The sequence below is a fragment of the Anser anser genome, assembly GCF_964211835.1.
Source record: "Anser anser genome assembly, chromosome: 20".
Lineage (NCBI taxonomy): Eukaryota > Metazoa > Chordata > Aves > Anseriformes > Anatidae > Anser > Anser anser.
The window spans coordinates 11,226,535-11,248,910 of NC_139741.1; the positions used below are offsets into that span (position 1 = coordinate 11,226,535).

Here is a 22,376-nt window from a genome sequence, read left to right on the forward strand (position 1 = left end):
AGAAGCAGGACGGAGGCAGAGTCCTTTAAAAACTTGTCCTTTATTAGTCTGTTGGCAGCGATTCCCTCTGCGTAGGGCGTCCCACCCAGTTATATCAAAGTGAGTAACATGAAGGGAGCCGGGGGGGTCGCAGGCCGGCGGGGACAAGCCCCCCCACGTTGTCCCCTGCCGCCGGGACCCCCTCCCTCCCTCCCTCCTTCCCCCCCCGGTGCCCCTCGTGCCCCCCGCTCGGCCTGCCCCCCTCCGGGGTCAGCTCTCGCCACTCACCCCGGGGGGCAGCACCGGGGCAGGGGGTGTCGGGGGGGGGTCCCAGGCCCCCCCGCAGGGAGCGATAGCACCAAGGGGGACAGCTGCTCCCCGCAGTTTATTCCGCGCTCCCTGGGGGGGTCGGGGGGAGAACTCCCGGGGTGGGGGCAGGCCCCGGCGCTGCTGCCGCGCCGTGGGGTCCCTCCCGGGAGCGTGGGGCCGGGGGGCCAGGGGGGTCTCAGCTGGGCTGGGGATTTACATTCTGGACCATGCAGTAGCACCAAAGTTCATGAGGTTATCGGTGGGGCGGGCGGTTACTTCCGCTTCCTCCCGCAGTATTTCCCTTGTGCGCAGCCAACTCCACCTGGGTTGGGGGGGGGACACCGGCTCAGCCCCCCCGTACCCCGGCAGGGGGCTTGGAAGCCGGGCAGGGGTGGGGGGGACCCGGCGGAGCTCACCTCTAAAGCCCAGGGCCCCGAGGGCTCCTCCGAAGGTCTTGGGGGGCTTCCCTGTGGGGACAAGGCGGAGACATTGAGCGGGGCGGGGGGCTCCGTGGGTGCCCCCTGGGGAGGAGGTGACCCCCAGCCCACTGTCCCCAACCCGCGTGGCTGGGGCGCACTCACCGCCAAATCCCAGCTGGCCGCCGACCCCACCTGAAAGCACAGCGAAGCCTCAGTGACGCTCAGCCCCGTGCCCCCCAGCCCAGCCCGCTCCCGCTCCCCGTGGCCATGTCCCCGTGCCCCGTGGCTGCGCGTGTCCCCACGGACAGGGCACGCAGGGGAAGGTACCTGGAAATATCGGTGACACGCCAAAGCCGGGAACTCCAGCCCCTGGGGAAAAAGTGACAGCCGGTGACAGCCGGTGACAGCGCTGCCACCCCAGCCCTGCGTGGCCGCAGTGTCCCCAAGCCTGCAGCGAGCTGGGCGCGAGCTGCCCCAAGAGCCCCCGACCCCAGCAGCACCCCTGGGTGCCCACCCGGCTTCAGTGTGCCCTGCGAGGCCGTGGTGTGCCCAGCGGGGTGGGGACAGCAAGAGGGGCAGTGCGGTCGGTGACAGGGTCCCACCCTGGCCCCTGGCCCCGGCACTCACCTGGCTGCAGCCCCCCAACACCAAAACCTGCGGGAAGGGAGAGCCCCGGTGAGGGTGGCGGCCGTAGGGACAGGGACGTCACCCCGCTGGCCAGGGCTGTCCCCGCTCCTTACCTGGCTTGGGAGGTTTTCCAGCAGCTCCTGGATACAAAAGCCCTGCAGCAGAGGTGGGTGTCAGTGCAGCCCCCCACCAGCCCAGAGGGTCCCCGGGTGTCTCCACGTGTTGGGGACACTGTGCTGTACCATCCCCTGTCCCCACAGCCTGGGACACGCTGGGGCTGGGGCCCTTGGTACCTGCTTGGTGGGGGCCGTCCCCTCCCGTTGTACCCCTGGGCAGGCGGCAGGCACAGACAGGGCACGGTGACAGCAGGGTGGGGACACGCCGTGGGACGGCAGAGGTGCCCCAGCTCCCTCGGGGTGGGACAGCACCCAGCTGGGCACTGCTCCCCCACATCCCACAGGGCCACAGCCAGGAGGGGACAGAAGCGGCCCTGAATCTCCTGCCTCCCCCCGATGCCCCTTCCTTCTCGGCACCCTGCACAGACCCCTCTGTCCCTGGGACCCTCAACGCCGAGCCCACCAGCACCACTCACCAGCACCGAGGCCACCAACTCCGAGGCCACCAACTCCGAGGCCACCTGTGGTGAGGAGCCTGGGTGAGCACTCCCGAGGTGACCGTGGGGACGCAGCGCGGGGCTGTGGGGTCTGTGCCCAGGGATTTGGGCTGGGGTGGGAAGTGGGGACCAGGGACGCTGGGCATGGCAGCACTGGCCTTGCCATCGCTCCTGGCTCACGTGGCGGGGGGATTTGCAGGGAGCATCGCAGCTCCAGCACCAGTCCAGGGTCCAACTTGCTGCTCACCCAGCCCCACACAAGCCCAGACCTTCCTGATGCAGCCCCATGCCCTGGGGGAGCACCCCCTGCCCGCACAGCACCCACCTGGGATGCCACCAACCCCTGGGACTCCGGCTCCGGGAACGCCTGTCAGAGAGAGGCAGTGAGACCACGTCCCCCCAGCCTGCACGGGGAGCTTGGGGGGAGGCAGTGAACCCCCGGGGTGGCCCTGGCACCCGTCCCACCTCCCCCCAGAGCAGGAAGACCTGGGGGCCTTCTGCGTGGTGCCTCGCGGCAGGCAGTGCAGAACGGGAGGAAAATGTCCCCGGGGAGACCGGGGTGGGGGGAAGCCACCATACCGGGTGGCACTCTGCACCCAGGGGTGACAGCATGCCACCCCCCCATGCCCAGGGCTCCGCAGGGCATGTGGGGACATGAAGAGTGGCCAGCACCCCGATATCAACACGGGGTGCCCAAGGGGGAGCGGGCTGGGGATGGGTGGCAGTGATACGTACCGAATTTGGGAGGCTTAGCACCTGGCTGCACCCCTACTTGGGGGATGCCTGCAAAGCAAACAAGGGCACCGCGTTTAGGACAGGTACCCCAGCGCCTCCCCATCCCACCCACCCCCACATCTGGATGCAGTGCTGCCCTCACCTGCCCCAGGGAGAACGCCGGCACCGGGTACCCCCACGCCCGGCACCAACCCGGGGACGCCGCCGACGCCGGGTGTCACTCCTGGCACACCGGGAACACCGGGCACTGCGCCTGGCACCCCTCCGACACCGGCACCTGCGGAAGAGGGGGTGAGGACACAGCCCGGGGCTGCGTGGAGCTGGGACAATGCCGTGCTGGCACCCGCTTGCCCCGCGTGGAGATGTACTCACCGTATTTGGCTGCCTTGGCTGCTGCTTTTGCTGCTGCTGCCGGACCTCCGACTCCTGGGGACAGCGAGAAAAGGGTCAGCAGCCCTGGGGGAAGCCTCCGCAGCAGTGCTGGGCAAAGCCCATCCCTGCCACCTTGGCATCCACCAACAGACGGCCCCGCGCTGACGGAGACCACCAAGGTAGTCCCAGGTACCCGAGGTGCCCCAGCCCTGTCCCAGTGCCAGCCCAGCTGCCACCACCGCCTGCCTCACCTGGGACACCTCCAATGCCGGGGGCCAAGGCACCCACACCAGGAGCCAGGCCACCTATGCCAGGAGCCAGGCCACCCACGCCAGGAGCCAGGCCACCTGCCCCTGCAAGAAGAAAGAGAAGGACTGGGGCTCCAGCTCAGGAAGAGAGAGAGGGGCTGCAAGAGGGCTGGGATGGGCGGAGGGATGGTGCAGGTGGGAGGGCGGTGGGAGGGGTGGTGGGATGGATGGTGGGATATATGTTGGGATAGAGGGTGGAGATGGGGATGGATGTTGGGATGGATGGTGGATGGATGGTGGAATAGATGGTGGGATGGATGGCAGATGGATGGCGGATGGATGGTGGATGGATGGTGGATGGATGGTGGAGGGATGGTGGAGGGATGGTAGAAGGGATGGTGGATGGATGGTGGGATGGATGGTGGGATGGATGGTGGGATGGATGGTGGAGTGGATAGTGGATGGATGGATGGGTGGATGGACTGTGGAGTGGATAGTGGATGGATGGATGGATGGATGGATGGATGGATGGATGGATGGATGGATGGTGGAGTGGATAGTGGATGGATGGATGGGTGGTGATGTGAATGGAGGGAACGAGATGTGCATGGGTGGGTGGATGGAGGTGAGGGATGGATGGATGGATGGATGGATGGATGGATGGATGGATGGATGGATGGATGGATGGATGGGTGGACGGGTGGACGGGTGGAAGGGTGGACGGATGAGGGGATGAGAGGATGAGGGGATGAGGGGATGGTGGTGTGGATGTGTGAGTAGAATGTAGGGTGGATGGATGAATGTATGAGAAGGCACATGGATGATGGACCTAGGAGCCTCCATGCAGACCAACTCTCTGGAGAGCATCCCCTGACACAGCCAGGACCTCATCCCACGCAGAGTTCTATCCCCTCACCCCGACCCATGGGGACCCCGTGCAGTGCCTCAGCCCCAGCTGGGGAAGCAGCCTGGGGCGGGGAGGTGGCAGGAGGCAGGACGTGCGGGTTAACACCGGAGCAAGCCCGTCTTACCGTACTTGGCTGCTTTGGCGGCCGCTTTGGCAGCAGCGGCGGCAGCAGGGCCGGCTCCTGGGGGAGAGGGGGAGAGTGAGGGGCAGCGACGGCCTGCAGTGGCCATGCCAGTGCCTACTGGCCAGCACCACCGCAGACATCCCTGAGCATCCCTTAGAGAGCATCTCACCAGGTACCAGACCGGGCACACCGACTCCGGGAACACCAACTCCAGGCACACCGACTCCGGGAACGCCGACTCCGGGCACACCGACTCCGGGCACACCGACTCCAGGTACTCCAACTCCAGGCACACCGACTCCGGGAACGCCGGCTCCGGGCACGCCAGCTCCTGTTACACCAACCCTCATTACACCAACCCTCAGCACACCGGCCCTGGGCAGGTACCCTGCTCCTGCAGAGAGGACCAGGGATGCGGCCGAGCCCCACGCCCAGGCCATTTGTATCTCCCCTCCCTCTCTCCCTCCATCCCAGCACAAAGGACGAAGGTCTCTCACCAAATGCGGCCGCTTTCGCTGCAGCCTTCGCTGCGGCAGCAGCTGCTGGGCCACCCACTGTGGGGATAGAAGGAAGGGTGTCAGGGGGAGCGGAGAGGCCAGCACCACGCTGTCCCCTTGTGTCCCCAGCCCCTCCGCTCACCTCCGACACCAGGCACCACGCCAGGGACGCCTGCCACGCCAGGGACACCAGGCACGCCGGGGACACCAGCCACACCGGGGACACCAGGCACGCCGCCAATGCCAGGAACACCGACACCGGGAACACCAACGCCGGCTCCTGCAGACAGCGAGAGGAGAGAATTTGGAGTGGCTGAGCCATGGGACAAGGAGGGAGGTCTGCCCTTGCCATCATGCCATGGGGGGAAGCACCCCCTGCCTCATCCCTGCAGGCGGCTGGGACACGCGCCTGGTGCTGGGTCACCCAAGAGGCTGGGAAGTCACCAGCATGGGGGACGATGCCACGGGGGGCTCCAGATAATCCTCGGCATGAAGAGATGGAGCCTTTGAGCCCAACAGGGCACAGAGAAGTGGCTGGTGGCCCCCAGTAGCCACCTGCAAGTGCTGGGATTTAGGGAGAAGCTCAGCAATGAAAAGTTCACTGGTGTATGAGAGCAGGGGCCATGAAGATTGCCAGTTTTCTCCCTAAATCCCATCCACTTATTGCCTTTTTTTTTTTTTCTTTCTGCATGATGCAGAAAACAAATGAAAGAAATGGCCAGCAATGGTTTAGCCCTCCACTGTGCCTCCTCTCCGAGCCCAGCCTCTCAGCTTCACTGCTGCGGGAGGTGCTGGGGTGTCAGTCCCTGCTGGGGACCACGGTCCTGCTAGACCAAGTCAGGGGTGCTTGCCAGATCCCACTGGTTTTTGGAACAAAACCAAAAATTTCAGACAAGAAGCAAACAAAGTCAGTTTGGTCTCATCCATTCACCCCCATGAAACACCAGTGGCATCACGGCCTGCAGAAACCTGGGGAGTGACAAAGGCAGGGGACAAAGGTGGGCCCAGGCAGAGCAGCTGGGAGCCAGGCTGGGCACATCCAGCACCTGGATGCTTCCCCATGAAGATCCACTGGGAGCGATCTCCAGGGCAGAGCCACCTGCCTGGTGGCACCCCAAGTCCCACAGAGGGGTCCCCAGGATAATGGGGTGGCCGAGGGTCTCCTTGCCCCCTACAGTACTCACCATACTTAGCTGCCTTTGCTGCTGCTGCTGCTGCCGCTGGCGTTCCAACTCCTGAGGACAGGAGAGAGAGGGACCCTGAGCCACCTGCCCCCGTGCCACCTGCAGCGGGGACAGCACTCGCAGGAACAGTCACCTGCCACCCCGGGGACACCTCCGACACCGGGCACCAAGCCGGGGACACCACCGACACCAGGCACAAGGCCTGGCACACCGCCGACACCGGGCAGCACTCCTGCACCTGGAGGGAAGCAGAGCAGTCAGAGCACCCCAAAATGCCCCATGCTGCCGGCCCCAGAGCATGTGGCTGTGGACCCCTCAAGCAAAGCCAGAGGCTGGAGAATCAACGGGCTCAGCACCTCCCAAAATACCTGCTACGGGACCAGTGCCCACATGCGCATCCCCCAGGGATGGGGTGCACCAGAGGCCAGGGCAGATGCGCTCCCACTTGCCCAGCAGGCACGGGCATGGTGTGGGCTTCCAGCAACAACAAATCCCCCTGATTTCACTGGCTGCTGCTCTGCTCCGCACCGAGCCCCAGGATGCTTCCACTCCTGGGCGTGCGACGGCCCCACTGCACGCACGCACCCGGGCAGGGGATTCCCAGCTCCCAGCCTGGGAGCCCACGTGGCCGCTCGGGAGCTGGTGGCAGCTGGCAGGACCCCGAGGTCCCCCAAGGACGGGCTCATAAATCCCAGCTGCTCCCGGGGCTGACGCATTTCCTCTGGATGCTCCAATGAGCGCGTGCCTGCTCCTGCGAAACTGGCTCCCTCTGCCAACGAGGGGAGCAGCGAGCATGCGATCCGCAGAGCCGAGCTTGTCCCTCTGCTCGCGAGCCATGGCCCGCTGCAGACGCCCTCCCGGCAGGACTGCGGGAGCTGTCACTGCCTCGCGGCACAGCCTGGACCTGCCACGTCCCCATGTCCTTCAGAGCAGGCAGCGGAGGCTTTGCAATGCCAAGCTTCTGCAAGAAGGGGGAAAGCCCCCCTGCAGCCCTGGGGGGGGGGGGGTTGCAGCCCACAATGGCTCAGCAGAGGGGTTCAACTCGCCCCAAGCTTGGGCACGCAGATGCTGGAGCCATGTGGAGCCCACTGGGCTGGGCGAGCATCCCAGAGGGAAGCACCCCGCGAAGCCACGCCAGCACTGCTCAGCCGTGCCGAGAGCAGGGACTCACCGTAGGCTCCTGCCTTCGCCGCTGCCTTCGCTGCTGCCGCTGCAGCCGCTGGCCCTCCAACTGCCGGGGTAGCAGGAGAGAATCAGGAGTGTGGACGGGGGGACACATCGGCATCCGCAGCCCAGGGCTGAGCCCAGCCTCACCTCCAACTCCTGGGACAACGCCGACGCCGGGCACCACGCCGCCCACCCCTGGGATGCCGCCAACCCCGGGCAGGACACCGGCTCCTGTGGGGGGAAAAGGGGACGTCAGCTCGGGGAGGGGACACCACCGGTCCCCCAACCTGGGAGGGGGACAGCAGCCACCCAGGCGGGGACATGGGCCCCGTTTGTGCCCACGGAGCACAACAGGGTACTAAGTATACAGGGTACTCACCGTACTTAGCTGCTGCTTTCGCTGCTGCCGCCTGTGCTCCAACTCCTGGGGAAGGACACGAGGAGATGCTGAGGACCTGTGGCCATCCCAGCACAGCCCCCCCAGTCCTGGGGACTGGTGCCTCCCACCAGCAGCTGCCCCCTCTCCTTAGCAAGGTGACACAGCCCACCCCAGGCTGTTCCTAGCCCCTCTCTGGCCACCCTGGGGCCACCAGACAGTGCTGAGTATCCCATCCAGTGACTGGTGAAGCTGAGGGGGTGCTTGCCCCCCCTGCCATACTCTGCAGGTCCCTGCCACCCCCCAGGACTGCTGGGGAAAGGGCCGTACCTGTCCCAGTGGGGTACCCAGCCTTTCCAGCACCAAGTCCTGCTCCTATCCCGCCAGGTCCGAGACCTGCAAACACAAAGAGAAAGCACAGCAAGGTCAGCATCTGGCCCTCGAGAGGGGGGGCAAGGCAGACAGCAGCTCCAGCCCCACATCTGGGGACATGCTGGGGACACCCAAGCCAGCCCCAGGCTGGAGATGCCGCCTCAAACCTCCCCGAGCAGAGCTGGCTGCAGCACGGGACATATCCTAGCCAGCACGAGCCAAGAGCTGCTGGCTGCTGGCCCCATGGCACGGGATGCCCAGCGGGGGGGGGGGGGGTGCCCGTGGGCACCACGCCATCCCCGTCCCTCTGCCCTGCCTGCGTCCCCACCCAGCGTGGGTCGCTTTGCCCCGGGTCAGGGTGCCCCTCGCAAAGCCTAGGCGCTGTGAGCAGCTACGACCGTGGAGCAAGGGCTATGAGCACTCACCATAGGGCAGCTTACCAGTGCTGTAGGGCAATCCATAGCCACCTGGAGAGGAGAGAAGGCGGCTGGTTAGCACCTGGCTGCCGGTGGCCGTGCCCCCTCTGCCCCGCGGTGTAGCCCCTCTTTGCCAGCTGGCTGTGCAAGGCGAGCCCTCAGCACCAGGGCTCCTTCCAAGTCAGGAAAGTCTTTTTTGGGGTGTGCCCCCACCTCGTGACGGGACCTCCCGGAGGTGCCCCTCTCCGCAGCAGCTCCAGAAGTGAACCCCGTGCCGAGGGCTGCAGCACGCAGAGCTGGTTTCCAACATGAGCGTGTGTTTGCCGGAGCCTCCCGTGACCCCGCTTCAGCAGGGGGCCCCCCAGGAGCCCCGCGGCGAGAGCCGTACCCGGCTGGCTGCGCCAAGGCCAGCTCCAAACGCGAGGATTTAATTGGAATCAGGGCTTGGGAGCCTCCGCTGAAATGTGACCTCATTAGGAGGTCGGCGAGAAGGGACGGGGGGGAGGATTACGAGAAGGAACATCGCGGCCGGGGAGATGGCTCCTTGCGAAAGAGCAGTGTCCCGTCGCATGGGACAGCGTGGGGATGCCCGCCTCTCCGCATGGCGGTGGCTGCAGCCCGAGGAGCAGGGACAAGCTGCCGCGTCCCTGCTGGTGGCAGCTGGGGCCGCGCACGGCGGGGGTGCCCTGCGGACACCCAGCTCCCCAGCCACGGGCAGGGCCGGCGCCTGTGGCCAGGATGCTCGTGAGAAGGCGTCGCTGCAGGCGTCCCCTCCCGCAGCCACACGTGCGTACCACATTTCCCCCCCCGCCAGCCGTTTCCACCAGGTGCCACATGAGGCTGGACGGGCTCCGCAGCCGGCAGCTGTGCCCGGGGTCCCCAGTGGCACCCGGCGCCGCCAGCGCCTGGCTTGCCCCAGGGCCGCCCGACACTGACTGGGTGACACCTGTGGAGATGGCACCTAAGATCCAAGCCCTTGGGACTCCAGGGGTTTTGCTGGTCCAAGCCCAGCTCCGCAGAGCCACTGCCACCCACCCGGCTGGTGCTCACCCCCTTGGTGCCAGCACAGGGACAGCCACTAGCATCACCAATGCCAATGGACACAGCAGCTGGCATGGGAACCAGTTTTCCCAGCCCTGAGACCACCCCTGGTGTGGCTGGGCTCTGGGGCACCATTCCCTTCCCTATGACACCAGGTGGGACCCTGATTTCAGCCACAGCATCAGCCTGTGCCCCCAGAAAGTGGGGTGGCCTTGGGGACCCCTCCTGAGTCAGGGCAGCCCGGAGCGGGAGCTGCCTGGGGCATTTTCAGCAATCCCTCCAGAAAGGAGACTTTCCTCTGAACATGTCGTTTTCAGTGCTCTCCCCTCGTCCCCTCTTGACCTGCGCTCACCAGCTCCGGCATGCAGCTCGGGGGACACGGGGGACACAGGGACGTGTCACACATCTTTCAGCAGCACCCAAGCCCACCTGCAGCATTACCCTGCTCAAACCAAGAGCCGTGACGGCTGTGACAGCCAGCCCAGCGTGTCCCCAAGCTGCTGGGGAGTGACAAGGAGGGATCCCGGGGAGGACAGGGATGCACCCGGCACCTGAAACCGCACTGGGGGACAGCACCGCCATCCTACTGCACCCTGCAAGGGGTGGCACCACCACCGCCACTGCCTGCCTTGCAGCCACAGGGACAGGGGTCCACAGGGAGGGAGGGGGCGACGCAGCCACTCGCTGCTGGTGGGGCTCCCTCCTCTGATTTAGGCACGGCGGCTCCCCAGAAAGTGGGTCAGCCCCGTCTGGGCTGCAGGCCACTGGCGGGGCCGCCGGGACGTGGCCAGGTGCCCGCGCCAGGCACCCCATGAAAGGCAGTCTGGGGCCGGGCGGCCAGACGGCATCCGATCTCCGCGGGGCTGGGTCGCCCTAACGAGCGTAACGAGCCTCTGCGGGAGGAAGCGGGCGCTGGCCAAGTATTTCTGCTGCCGCTCGCGGCTGTGGGCCCTGGCGGGGGAAGCCGGCGGAGCTGCTGGGTCTGGCGCCCGTGGTGGGGAGGGATGTGTGCCCCGGGGTGGGCTCCACCCCAGGATAAAGCCCGTGGACCTCCTCTCACTCTGGCACCCCAGGGATGCGGATCCCTGGCCGGATCTGGCTCCCCTCTTCCTGCTCTGGATGTCACCGGGGTGGGCCCGCCAGCTGCTGGCATCCGCAGACAGGCTGTGCCACCCGGTCCCTCCCACCTGGCACTGCCATCCTGCTGCTGTCCCTGCCGGGCACGGCTGGCTGGGGACAGGCAGGTCTGGCACCCAGCGTGGGGACAGGTGACAGATGCCACTGGAGCAGCACTGGTTGGGAAAGGGGTGCTGAGCGCCCCTGGGCTGGGGCTGAGCATCATCTCTGCGGGCAGTGAAGAGGGAGACCTGCCTTGTGCTCCGTCCCCACTGCCAGCCTGCTGGTGGTGGCCTTGGTTAGCGGTCCCCAAGAGGGGACATTCAGCCTGGGTGAGCGTCTGGTGATGCCCAGCACATCCCCTGGCCCCCAGGAGCCACAGGAAGCAGAGGATTCCTGGAAAGATGTGCCTGGTGCCAGGAGGGGGCTGTGGAGCCAGCCTGGGATGACCTTGCCCAGCGCACATCCCCAGAGCACTCCTGCTTGTCCCTGGCGCGCCTGGCAGCCAGCGGAAGGCACAGCATCACCCTGGGGCCGGGAGCAGGAGCAGCGGCAGCCCCGGGCAGGATCTGCCCTCGGGGCTGTGGGCGGCAGCTGGAATCGCCCGCCCAGCGGTGCCCGGCTCCGTCCTGCTGTCCCCTACCAGCGCCAGCACTGCCGGGTCCGGGGGACCCAGGGCCACCGGGGCTCAGCCCGGGGCAGTGAGGACGTGGGGTCCCCCTGGCGCTGCTCGGGGCCCTCACCCGCACCCCTGCTGGCTGTGGCCGCTTACCTGGGAGCTTGGGAGCTTTGATGGGATACCCCAGAGGGACTCCAGGCTGCTGGCCTCCAAAGCCTCCCAGTCCTGCAAAGCCAACAGCAGACGCTCACCTGGAGCCCTTGCCCAGGCTGCCACCAGACCTTGTGAGAGGGGGGTGCCCGCGGCACCCCGGCTCCCCGGCCACGGCTTGGGAAGCCCCTGAGGCACCTTCTGGTGTGAGGAGGCCACGGCAGTGATGGAGAAGCTTGGAAAGGAAGAGAAGGACAGGCGGGAGAGAGGGGACACTCACCGGGGATTCCTGCGAAGGCTCCTGCTCCTGGGGAGAAACACAAACGTCCCCGTGAGTCGTGGGGCTGGTCCCCAGGGCTCCACAACAGCCCATGATGTCCTGCCTGGTCAGCCCGGGGGGGTGGCCTGGGGACAGCCCTGGACCCTGCCATGCGCGGAGGAGCAGGGACATACCTGGACCTTTCGCCTTGACGCCAGCGCCAGTGGGAACGCCGGGCAGCACCCCTACGCCAGGGAAGCGGACACCTGGGATGGAGCAGAGGGGACGGGTGAGCGTGGTGGGGCCTCGTGGTGTTGCTGGTACCCCAGACCCATGTTCTCTGGCTCAGTGCAAAGGAAAAGACCTCCAGACCTTGTTCCTGCCCTGACCCAACCGCCCACCCCACCCAAATCATTGCCAGCCTGCCCTGGCTCAGCACCCAGGGGTGTGCGGGGACGCCCTGCGCCCAGCGCCGGCACAGCCGGAGGGGACGTGCTCCCCGCAGCCAGCCCCAGCTGTGGGGCACCCGAGCCCCCCCCCAGGCTGGAGGTGGGGTCCTGCCCCCCCCAGCCCTCACCCTCCAGAGGCAACCAGGGAAAAAGAGTGCTGCTGGGCGCTGCTCTGCCTGACAGTGCTTGGGTTGTTCTTTTTTGTTTGTTTGTATTTTTCTCTCCAGCCCCCCCCTTTTACAAATGTCTTTCATTATAACTCACGCATTTTCAGACATGGAAAGACATTCCTGACCAGAAACAACACACTTCCCATTCTGACAATGTCGAAACATCTTGTTTTCACAAGTTTTCCTCCCCAGATTGCTTTGCAGTGAGGAATTCCTGCCCCCGCCACCCGTCTCCTCCCCCCACAGCCCTTGGCCGGGCAAGCCGGCCCCACATGGCCTGCGCCAGCTCCGCTCCATGTCCCGTGCTGGTGCCGCTTGCTCCCACGGGCCCCTGCCTCTGGCACCACGGAGATGTCACTTTAGGAAAAGTGCTGGCTGCAGGCTGGCAGCAGTGTCCCAGCGGGACTGAACACACCAGGACGGGGACATGAGGCCAGGGCACAGCTGGCCATGAGACCACTGATGCCAGCTAGGAGGGTCGGCCACTGGGGTGCTGCCTTGGGATGGGGACCCCCTTGGAGATTGGGGTGCTGCTGGTAGGTGGGGATCCCCTCAGAGACTGGGGTGTTGCAACAGGATGGGGACACCCTCAGAGGTTTGGGCAGTGTTATTAGATGCAGACCTCCTTGGAGCCTGGGGTGCTGCTGTGGGATAGGAAAACCCCAAGAGGTTGGGGTGTTGCTTTTGGAGGGGCTTTGCCTTGCAGGCTGGGGTGCCACCATGCGATGGGAACCCCCTCAAGGGATGGGTGCTGCTGTTGGATGGGGGTCCCCTTGAAATCTGGGGTGTTCCCACAGGATGGGGACCCCATTGGATGTTGGGATGGTGCAAAGGGATGGGGCCACCCTTGCAGGCTGGGTTACTGTCATTGATGGGGACCCACTCAGATGATGGGGTGTTCCCATGGGATGGGGACCCCTTCAGAGGTCAGGGTGCTGCCGCAGGATGGGGACCCCAGCTCACCTGCGCCAGGGAGCACGCCACCGCCCGGGAAGGCTCCAGGGATGCCAGCACCTGTGGGATGAGAAAGGCAGCAGTGAGCCCCCAGCCAGAGTCGTTCCCCACCGCCACCAGCCCCTTCTGGGCCATGCACCCACCTGGTACTTTGGGGGGCTTCGCTGCCGCGCCGACCCCAGGCTGCACCCCTCCTGGGGGCACCACAGCACCTGCGGGTGGCAGAGAGCCCTGAGAACCCACACAGCGCTGCCACGGGCTCGGGGTGCGGGGACGGGGTGTTTCCTACCTGCGGGGACCCCGAGGCCTCCAGGAACACCAACTCCACCCACGCCACCAAGACCAGCACCTGGCGACATTGGGAAAAAGGAGGGCACAGGGTGAGATGCCACCTTTGGGCTGTGGGTGGCCGGAGAGGTGCCAAAGGAAGGGATGGCCCCAGGGGACACCCCGAGGAGCACCGGAGATGGGTCCCCCAGGTTTGGGCAAGGGACCCAGTCCCAGGGCAGGGGGCTTCATGCTCCCGGTGGCTCCAGCTTGACCAAAGCCCCTTTCTCAGCACAAGAACAGGCACCAGGTGGGGCTGGCAGAGCGAGCAGCATCTCCTGCTTGCAGCCCCCCATCCTCAGGAAAGGCTGGGCATAGAGGGGACCCCCAGAGCCCTGAGGATGCCCAAGCCCAGTGTTGCCCCCCAGCATCGCAGCAGGCACCCTGAGCACTCACCAGCTTTCGCAGCAGCCTTAAGAGCGGCTGCGGATGCAGCACCTGGGAAGATGCCCCCGGGGAAGGCACCTCCTGGGAGCAGACCTGCAGCACCTGCGAGGGGAGAAGGGGCAGGGTGAGCCCTGGGGAGCAAGAAGGTGCCTGCACCCCCAGGCTGCGGTGGCGGTGAGGGGTGGCGAGCTGGCATGAGGCGGTGCAAGGCAGGGTTAGGTGGCATCTGCGCGGGGACAGCTCTGCGGTGCCGGCCTGGCTTGTGCCCTGCACTTCTTCTCCCTACATCCCCTCCAAAACCTGCTGCCCTCTGCACCCCTGCCGCCCAGGCACCCTGTGGTGTCTCGGACTGCTGTGCGTGCCACGTGCGGACACTGTCACCCTGCTGCCAACCCCGTGGGGACACGGGCCCCCCTCCCCTGTTGCTGCATGGGGCTGCCCAGCCTGCCCACGTGGGTGGACGTGGTGGTGGAGCTACCTCACTGCCCTACAACTGATGGGGATGGGCCACCCGCAGTCCCTGGGGAGGTTCTCCGGGGACACTGCACTGGGGACAGTCCTTGTCCATGCTCACCTGGCTGGAGGCCAAGAGGGCCAAGTCCCCCGAGGCCACCGACCCCTGGAAAGAGAAGCGGGCTGAGAGGGGCTGGGGGGGAGCAGAAGCACCCGTACGGGGACAGGGAAGGGGCTGGGGTGCTGCCACCCTTGCCCATCTCCGTCCCACACAGCTCCAGCACCCAGCTGTGGGCTTCCCCTGCCGGCCACCCCATTCCTTGCTCCCTGTGCAAAGCAGGGAGGACAGGATCCGGCCATTGTGCTGAATGGGGATGTGCACAGGATGGTTCCCCAGCAGGAAAAGCTGAGCGGGAGGCCCCCATTTGCACCATCCTGGTAGGACAGATTGCTCCAGAGGTCTCGCCTCGCTTGCCGGTGCTCCCAGCCCACCACAGCCCCAAGGATGGGCATGGGGGACAGGGACAGGACCCGGCCATGGTGGCATGGGGCACGCGTCCCCACCCCGATCACTGATCACTGCCGCCTTCCCTTCCCACTCTGCTCCGCCTCGCCCGCCCCCCACCCCGCCAGGCCACGAGGGGATGGAGCCGAAATGTTTCAGGCTGAGGAATGAGTCCCTCCGGCTGGGCCAGCGCTGCCTTCCAACATCTGGGGCTAATCAGCGCTCGCTCCCTCCAGGCGCAAATTCCACTGCCTTTGGCTCACGGCGCGGACACCGCTCCGGCTGGGGCTTCGCGGCTGCACCGCGTTTGGTTTTAATTACGCTGAAATAAAGGGCCTTGTTTTTCTTTCCACGAGCTGAAATCTGAGTAAACGGAGGTTGCAGGCCCCCGCCTGGGGCTGGCGCTCCTGCGGCGCGGAGCTGGGCCGAGGAGGCCGGCGCACCCTGCCCCAGGCACAGCGGTCCCCATCCGAGAGCATCTCCCCCCGGGCCACGGGGCTCTGGGCATCTCCACCAGCACCAAACCAACCGGCCCGTGCTGCCCCAGCACCTCCCTGACCTGCCCCAGGCTTGGAGTCCCCCAAAAGGCCCAGTGCTGTGCATCCTCCTGCCTGCATCCCCTCCCTGTCCTAGTGGTGGCCCTGCCTGTCCCCTCCTCTCTGGGCCAGAAGAACCCCAGCAAAAGCTGCCCAGCCACAAGTGCAGGCAGGCAGGGGACACCTGAGGACCAGGGCTTGGGGACAGCTGGAGAGGGGGTGGCAGCACGCTGAAGCTGGGGACAAGGATGAAGGCGCATGGAGCCCTTGCGGCTGTCGAGAGCTTGGTGAGCACAGCAGGGCAGGGCAGAAAGCATGGGCAGGTGCCAGGGAACATCCCGTCCCCACGGCCTCTTCCTGCATCCTGGCTGCTGGCACAGTCGGCGAGAGATGAGGGAAAGGCTTCTTACCTGGTTTGAGAGGTTTTCCTCCAGCCCCGAGCCCTGGGGGAGAGTGAGGGAGAACGGTCAGATGTGCCCTTCCCTGCAGTGTGTCCCCTCTGCAGGCATCCCGGGATGGGGACACCGGGTGGGACAGGCTGAGCCTCTGCCCTGTCACCCCCTCCCCACCCCAGAGAAGGGTCCCCGGCACTCACCTGCTCCCAAACCTCCGACCCCAGCACCTGCGAGCAACGACACAGTCTTAGCACCCACCCCTGCAAGCTCCCACCCAGCCCTGCCCACACTGGGGGTCTGGGGACACAAGCAGATGGGGTGTCCCCTGTGGTGTCTCCAGGCCTTTAGCCAGAGCACCGGGGACAGGCTGTCACCCTGGGCCTTTGCCTCTTGTGGCCAGGGCTGTGGAGATGCCAGCCCTGGGCTGGTGACCCCCAGCGTAAGGCTGATACAGCCCTGTCCCCATGCCATGGTGCTGCAGCCGCCCAGGACAGGGTGTCCCAGCACCCTGGTCCTGCTCTGCTGGGCTCAGAGGTGCCCTGGGTGCCCCCCCAAGGGCCTGCCCATCCCTGTGATGCCCCCACACTGCCCAGGTCCCCTTACCTGGGAAAAAGCCTGCTCCTGGGACTCCCCCTCCCGGGATAGCACCAGGAACCCCTGCAAGAGAAGAGACCCTCATTAAAACCCCCACAGGGATTTGTGTGTCCAGCAGGACTGGGGGGAGGGAGGGGGCACCCCTGGGATGGGTGCAGCTCTTTCCAGATGAGGCAGGATGCACAGCCCCGTGGCAAGGGCCGAGGGCAGGGAGTTGCCTTTCCTTGCACACCTCCATTTCTCCAGCAATACGGTGGTGATGAGGTCTGGAGCTGCCCCAGGGTCTGGCGGGGTGGCAGCAGGATCTGGCCCTACACCGGGGGGGAGAGTGGGCTGGGATCCAGCTCTGCTGCCCAAACCCCATCCCATCACCCAGCCAGTGCCGTCTCCAGAACCACCTCCTGGCAGCTCTGTGTCCCTCTGTCCGTCCCTGCGCAGCGAGAAGCTCCCAGGCCCCTCCGTTTTCCAGGGCAGGCAGCTTGAGCTGGAGCTCAGCGGTGGTGCTCAGACACCACAGTGATGGTTTTTGGGGTGCTTAGCTTAGCCCTTGCTCTGTCTCTTGCAGGACACCGTGCGGCAGATCAATGTTCCCTGCTCCATCGTGGCAATGGATGGGGTGGAGACAGGGTTTGGGGTACAAGGATGCAGTGCAGGGGATACTCTGCCTCTGGCAGGGCTTTCTGGCACTGGGGGGCTTGCAAAGGGATTTGTGGTGGGGCTGGCAGGGCTGTGGGGGACTCTTAATGGGGATGGCAGGAGGATTTGGGGGTTTCTGTAGGTTACAGTGGCCAGGGGGCACCTGGCACCCCCAGAAGCTGGGTGCAGGCAGTGGCACAGCTCTGGGACAGGTGGCAGCTGGGTGGCAGAGCTGGCACCCAGCCGGGGGGGCACCCAGTGCTGCACGTGGAGCCCCCGGCATGGCAGTGACAAGGGTGTCCCCTGCATCCTGCTCATGGGTGTCCTCCACCACACGGAGCAGCAGAGACAGAGTCCCATCCCTGCCTCATGGGGACAGGTGCTCATCTCGGGGGGGCACACAGGCACGGGTGAGGCGTCAGGACACGCGCACCCCCGTTGGGATGCACGCACAGGCGAAGGACGAGTGCCGGGACACACACGTGGAGGACACATGCCAACATCCCCGCACACGTCAGGGGATGCATCAGGCTTGGAGCTCCCCACGCCAGCACCCCCACGTGCACACACACACACACAGAGGTGTCGCCCAGCCGACGTGCCCCAGTGGTGCCAAGCAGCAGGATCTGGCCTCGCGCATCCCCAAACCGCCGGCTCGGGGCACGAATCCGGCCCCGTCACAGCTGGCGTCCCTGGAGCGCAGCGGCCGCGCTCGGTCATCGCTCTCCCCGCTGACCGGCCGGCTCACCCCGCCGCCCCAGCCCAGCCCAGCCGGGCGGCAGCCAGCCAGGCCTTATGGAGCAGCTCCCTTTCCCGGCACATTCCCCCGCCTGCCCCCCCCCCCCCCCCCACCAGTTTGGAAAAACAAAGCCCAGCTCCTTTGCCTGTTCCCAAACATCATCCACACATCGCCCAGCCTCCCCGTCCCGCCCCGCCGTGAGGGGATGGCCACGGCCGGCTGCGTGGACACCCCCCGCAGCGTCCCCAGGAGCAGTCCCCGTGGCCAGGCAGCACCCTGGTGCTGACAGGGGGCATGCTGGGCGCCCTGGGGAGCCCCTGGCCCCCCGCCCCATTGCTGCCTGGCAGAGCCCCCCCAGCGAAGCCGGGAGGAGGCTGTGCAGCTCGCTGTCCTCCCAGGGTGCGCGGGGACATAAAGGCCCAGGGGACACCTGCCCCGGGGCTCCCCAGGGGGTTTGCAGAGGCTGTGCTCAGCCCTTCATGCCTCTCCCATTTCGGCTCCACGCAGTCCCAGCACCTTGTGGCCATGCGTGTTCTGGAGGGTTAAAGAGGAGGTGTTGGTGTCCGGGGGTTCACCAGCCCCCTCCATGCCCAGGTCAGGAGGTGGATGGGGACCGCCTGCCTTGGCACGAGCCAGGACGGCCGTGTGGATCTGGGGGAGATGAGGCCGTTGCTCAGGAGCCCTGCAGGATGCTGCTCCCGGCCGGTTCTGACACCAAAAGCGGTCAGCTCCGTGCCCCGGCCGGACCCACGCACCCTGCGCTGCTGCACCAGGGCCACACGGGGCTACGGGGACGGCTCCAGGGCTGTAACACCATGGCTGCACTTGTCCCACACCCCGCAGGGAGGAGGCGGGTGCTGCCCATTGCCCGGCTCAGGGTCAGATCCTGGCATGGGGGCCCTCTGCCCTCTCCTTGGCACATCGGGGATAGGAAAACTGAGTCACAGCCCTGCTGGGGCTGAAGGGTCCCTGCCCTGTGTCTGCTCCTGCACAGAGGCTGCTGGCAGGCTGGGAAGGGAGAGTTTCTCCCACATCCCCTTTTCTCCCCACAGGGCTAGGGCTCGGCTGGACCTGCACCCCAGGGATCTAATTCCAAAGCTTTCCAAGAATTTGCATCTGAATGTACAGCCCCCGCTGCAGCAGGGGATAACCCATGGAGGAGCTTCAGAATCTGGTGTGGGGCGTTGTTTATAGAAAATGGGCTTTTTTTTCCATATTTCTGTACTGTTTGGTCACTACTACAGCTGCACTATTTCATTCTGACCACTATTGCTATTATCCTGTTTCCACTACCTGCAGCATTACTTGCAGATTCCAGTCCAAGTGAGAAATGCAGCTGTTTTCTGTATTCAACAGCTTATTTCTTCCCACATCCAAGACCCAGCTGAGGACCCACAACAGGATGGGCGCGCACAGCCTGGGCTCCAGTGCAGCTCAGCCCCTTGCCCTGTGTCCTCAGCCCCGCGCCTCCATAGACCCACCCCGTCCTCTTCCCGCAGGAGTCTCAGCACTCAACTGCGGCAGACGTTTCCCTCTTGCTGTTTGCTTTTTTGGGAGAACGGGTTTTGGAAACATGCAGTCTCCAGGCAACTTTGAAGCCGTGCCGCGTCCCGAGCCTACTGGTAGCAGCTCGGGAGGCCGGGCGGGAGCGAGCACTAACGGGAGAGCGGGAGGCAGCCTCCAGAGCCTGGCTCCCATCCAGCCCCCGAGCCTCAGCTTTCATCTCCGGGTGCCTGCGGACAGCCCGCACCCTGCGGGCTCCTGCAAAGGGAGCAGCCCCGCCAGGCTGCTGCGGTGGCGGGGAGGGGAGATGCCATCGCAGCTGGGACAGTCCCCAGCACACAAAGTGACACAGACTGAGCTCTGACAGACCCTCCTGGTGGCCTTGCTTGGGCCAGGCCTGGAGGAGATGAAGGTGCCGTGGGCTGAATTTGTACCCTTTGCCAGCACCTCTTTGCCCAGCCCAGCTGCTCCTGCGCCCCTGAACCTGCAGGACTGGGACCCCCATGTCCCTCTGTCTTCCCTGGGGTGTCGCTCCCCGGGAAGCACTGAAGGATGGGTGCCCCCCTCCAAACACCGCACTTGGCATCTCCTACAGCAGCCTGAATCCGGCCCATGGGCCATGCACAACCCCTTGAACAACCCTGCTGCCCAGAGGGATGCAGAGCAGCATGGGCTGAGCCCCAGCCACTGCTGGGAGCCTCCCAAATGCCACCAGCTCACCCCCTTGGCTGAGCCCCCTCCAGGTGGGTGCACCCCCACCACCCTTGTGGGTGCCACTGGCCATGCCTCTGTCCCAAGGCTGGTTGAGCAGAGCTGAGCCTGCCCAGTGCCAAGCAGCACTCCAGGCTGCAGGGACATCGGTCGCTCCTCCATGGGGAAATGTTCTCCAGTGTCCCCATCAGCTCTGGGACCACCTCCAACACCAGCTCCTCGGGGAGCTGCTTCCCAAAGCAGCAACCACCCCTGCAGAGGGAGCCAGGGTCTGGAGTGGGGCCAGCAGCCCCAGACGCTCACAGTCTGCTGTGGGATCTCACCTTGGGGCCAAAGTCACTGAGACTGCCCCAAATGGCAGCTGCATGAGAGCTGGTGAGCAAAGCCACCATGGTTAAGCAAAGCCAGCACAGAGCATCACTGCCAGGCACGGAGAGTGGCCAGGACTGAGCTGCATCCCATCAGGGATGGCTCCTGGGTCCCAGGCTGCAGCTACTCAGGATCGGGCACTGACAGCAGCTCGGCTCCACAGATGCCTGGCTCAGCACCGCTGGGGGATGACCCTGTGCGCACGGCGGGGGACAGGCCAGCCTGGGGCCAGGGTCCTGGGAGCAGAGCAGGGCACTGGTGGATGGAGCTGCTGGCTGCAGACAGCAGCCCTGAGGGCTCTGCCCTGGGCAGGGGTTGACTCAGCACTGGCACTGCCCTCCCCTGCCCACAGGACCCTGCCTTGTCCCCACTCCACTGGCCCCATGCAATGGCTCTGGCACTGTCCCCATCACTGCTGCTGCCTCTGCCCCTTTAGCCATTGCATTTTCCCCGTGCAGGCAGACGGGCACTGTCCCCCTTCAACCCAGCCCCATCAGAGGTTCCTGTCCCACCCCGAAGCACACCGTCTCCACCTCGCAGCCCTTTGCCCAGTTTTGCCGTTGTGGGCAGCTCTAAGTCTGTGCCGGGAGCAGCTCTCCCCGGTGCGTGCTCATGGCCCCGCCACGAAACACGAGCTGTCCCACGGGCAGGCACCTGCTGCGTGAGCTGCTCCAGCTCCCTCCCGCCGTGCAGCAGGATTCAGGGGGTGCACCCCGGCACGCGGTGGCTTTTGTCCCCTGCCCCAGCACATGCACGTGCATGTGTGTGTGCCAGAGGTGTCACCCAGCCCCTGCAGCCAGTGCTGCCCAGCCGGGGTCTGTGTGGCACTGGGGACATACACAGCCACGCCGACACTGGTGACACAAGCACAAGAGGACGGCGCAGGGGCCAGACCAGGCACTGTGGTCTCAGGCCATGGTGCTCTGCAGTGGTGCCCAGCCAGGGGCTTTGCCACGGCCACCGTGCAGCAGCTTGCACACACGGGCTGCGGGATGCACGTACACACACACACACCCATCTCACACCGGGATCACACCGGTGGGCGATGGGGGCCAGCCCCCCGGCCCCTGGCACTTGCGGTGGCCACCCTGCCTGCACATCCCCAATGCCTGGGCAGGATGCGGCGCCTTGGAGCCCCCCCCAGAAAGTGCTTGGCAGTGCCGCCCCGGAGAGCTGTGCGTCCCCCCTGGGTGCCATCCCACCCTGCCTGGGCATGGCATGCGGGGAGCAAGGAGCCCTTCGGGGAGGTGGCACCCAGGCGGGCTGCCCTGCCGCCCCCCGTTGTCCCCAAGGCAGGGCAGGGGCTGCTCGTCCCTCCTCGGCCGGGGGAGGATGGGGAGGTCCGGGCAGAGCCTCCCTGTGCTAAGGGGAAGGAGCCTTTTCTTTCCTTACCTCCTTGCTGGGAAGCCGGGAGGATGGAGAAGAGGAGGAGGACTCCGGGAAGGAGGGGTGCAGCTGCCTGCCTTGCCATCTCTTGAAGCAATGCCCCCGTGCTCTCGCAGTCAGTGTGTTTTATCCCAGAGCTGCTTAATTGTTGCTTCCAAGGATGTGAGGGGAAGGGGGGGTGTGGGGGTTGGAAGGAGGGAGGGGAAAAGGAACGAGAGAAGGGGGGAGAGAGGCACAGGACACTACGTCATGACGAAAGGGCAAACACACAAGCCTCTCCAGGCTATTGGGCTGTATTTTTTTTCCTTTTTTTTTTTTTTGTGTGTGTGTGTGTGTGTGTGTAATTTCTCTCCCTCGCCGCTCTCTCCAATTCTGGTGCGGCTCTGCCAAAATTGCAGACGGAGCTGCCAAGGCAGCCTCCGGCGGGAGGGGAGCGGAGGGGCGCGGAGGGGAGCGGAGGGCCGGGCCGGGGTGGCACGGGGGTGGCACACCCCGGGTGGCACCGGGCCAGCGGCGGGGCGCAGGGGTGGGGGCTGCCCCGGCACAGCGGGGGCCCGGAGCGTCCCCCCGGAGCGTGCTCGGGTGCCAGGTGAGGACCCGTCTCCAGCAGGGGGACGGAGGGAGGGCAGGCGTGGGGAACGGGGGGACCGAGCGGCGTTAGAACCGAGCCGACGGGGGGCGACGGAAAAGCGCCGCAGTTGTGGCGTTGGGGTTCTCCCAGCTCGGTCCCCG

The 22,376-nt window shown here is 65.8% G+C and overlaps 1 protein-coding gene across 13 annotated transcripts; it reads right to left on the reverse strand.

Moving 5' to 3' along the window:
• Positions 1-21: 21 nt before the first annotated feature.
• ELN (elastin) lies at positions 22-21,825 on the reverse strand. Of its 13 annotated transcripts, none has more exons than XM_083806076.1 (35): positions 21,651-21,825; positions 16,310-16,363; positions 15,907-15,933; positions 15,722-15,754; positions 14,392-14,436; positions 13,827-13,919; positions 13,393-13,452; positions 13,247-13,297; positions 13,113-13,163; positions 11,725-11,796; positions 11,552-11,578; positions 11,275-11,346; positions 8,355-8,396; positions 7,888-7,953; positions 7,561-7,605; positions 7,329-7,412; positions 7,186-7,245; positions 6,148-6,252; positions 6,015-6,065; positions 4,973-5,110; positions 4,831-4,887; positions 4,503-4,664; positions 4,334-4,390; positions 3,306-3,407; positions 3,055-3,108; positions 2,825-2,959; positions 2,683-2,730; positions 2,273-2,314; positions 1,927-1,971; positions 1,448-1,489; positions 1,335-1,361; positions 1,035-1,076; positions 870-899; positions 705-755; positions 22-610 (listed from the first exon to the last, which is right to left on the reverse strand). In XM_083806076.1, exons 1-35 carry the CDS (start codon positions 21,727-21,729, stop codon positions 561-563), a joined length of 2,199 nt encoding a protein of 732 aa, XP_083662202.1. In that variant the 5' UTR covers positions 21,730-21,825; the 3' UTR covers positions 22-560. The 13 variants fall into 13 exon arrangements, with proteins under 13 accessions (XP_083662202.1, XP_083662201.1, XP_083662196.1 ...); XM_083806075.1 differs by having other exon boundaries at positions 8,370-8,396; positions 13,247-13,315; positions 21,651-21,823; XM_083806070.1 differs by having other exon boundaries at positions 13,247-13,315; positions 21,651-21,823.
• Positions 21,826-22,376: the final 551 nt, after the last annotated feature.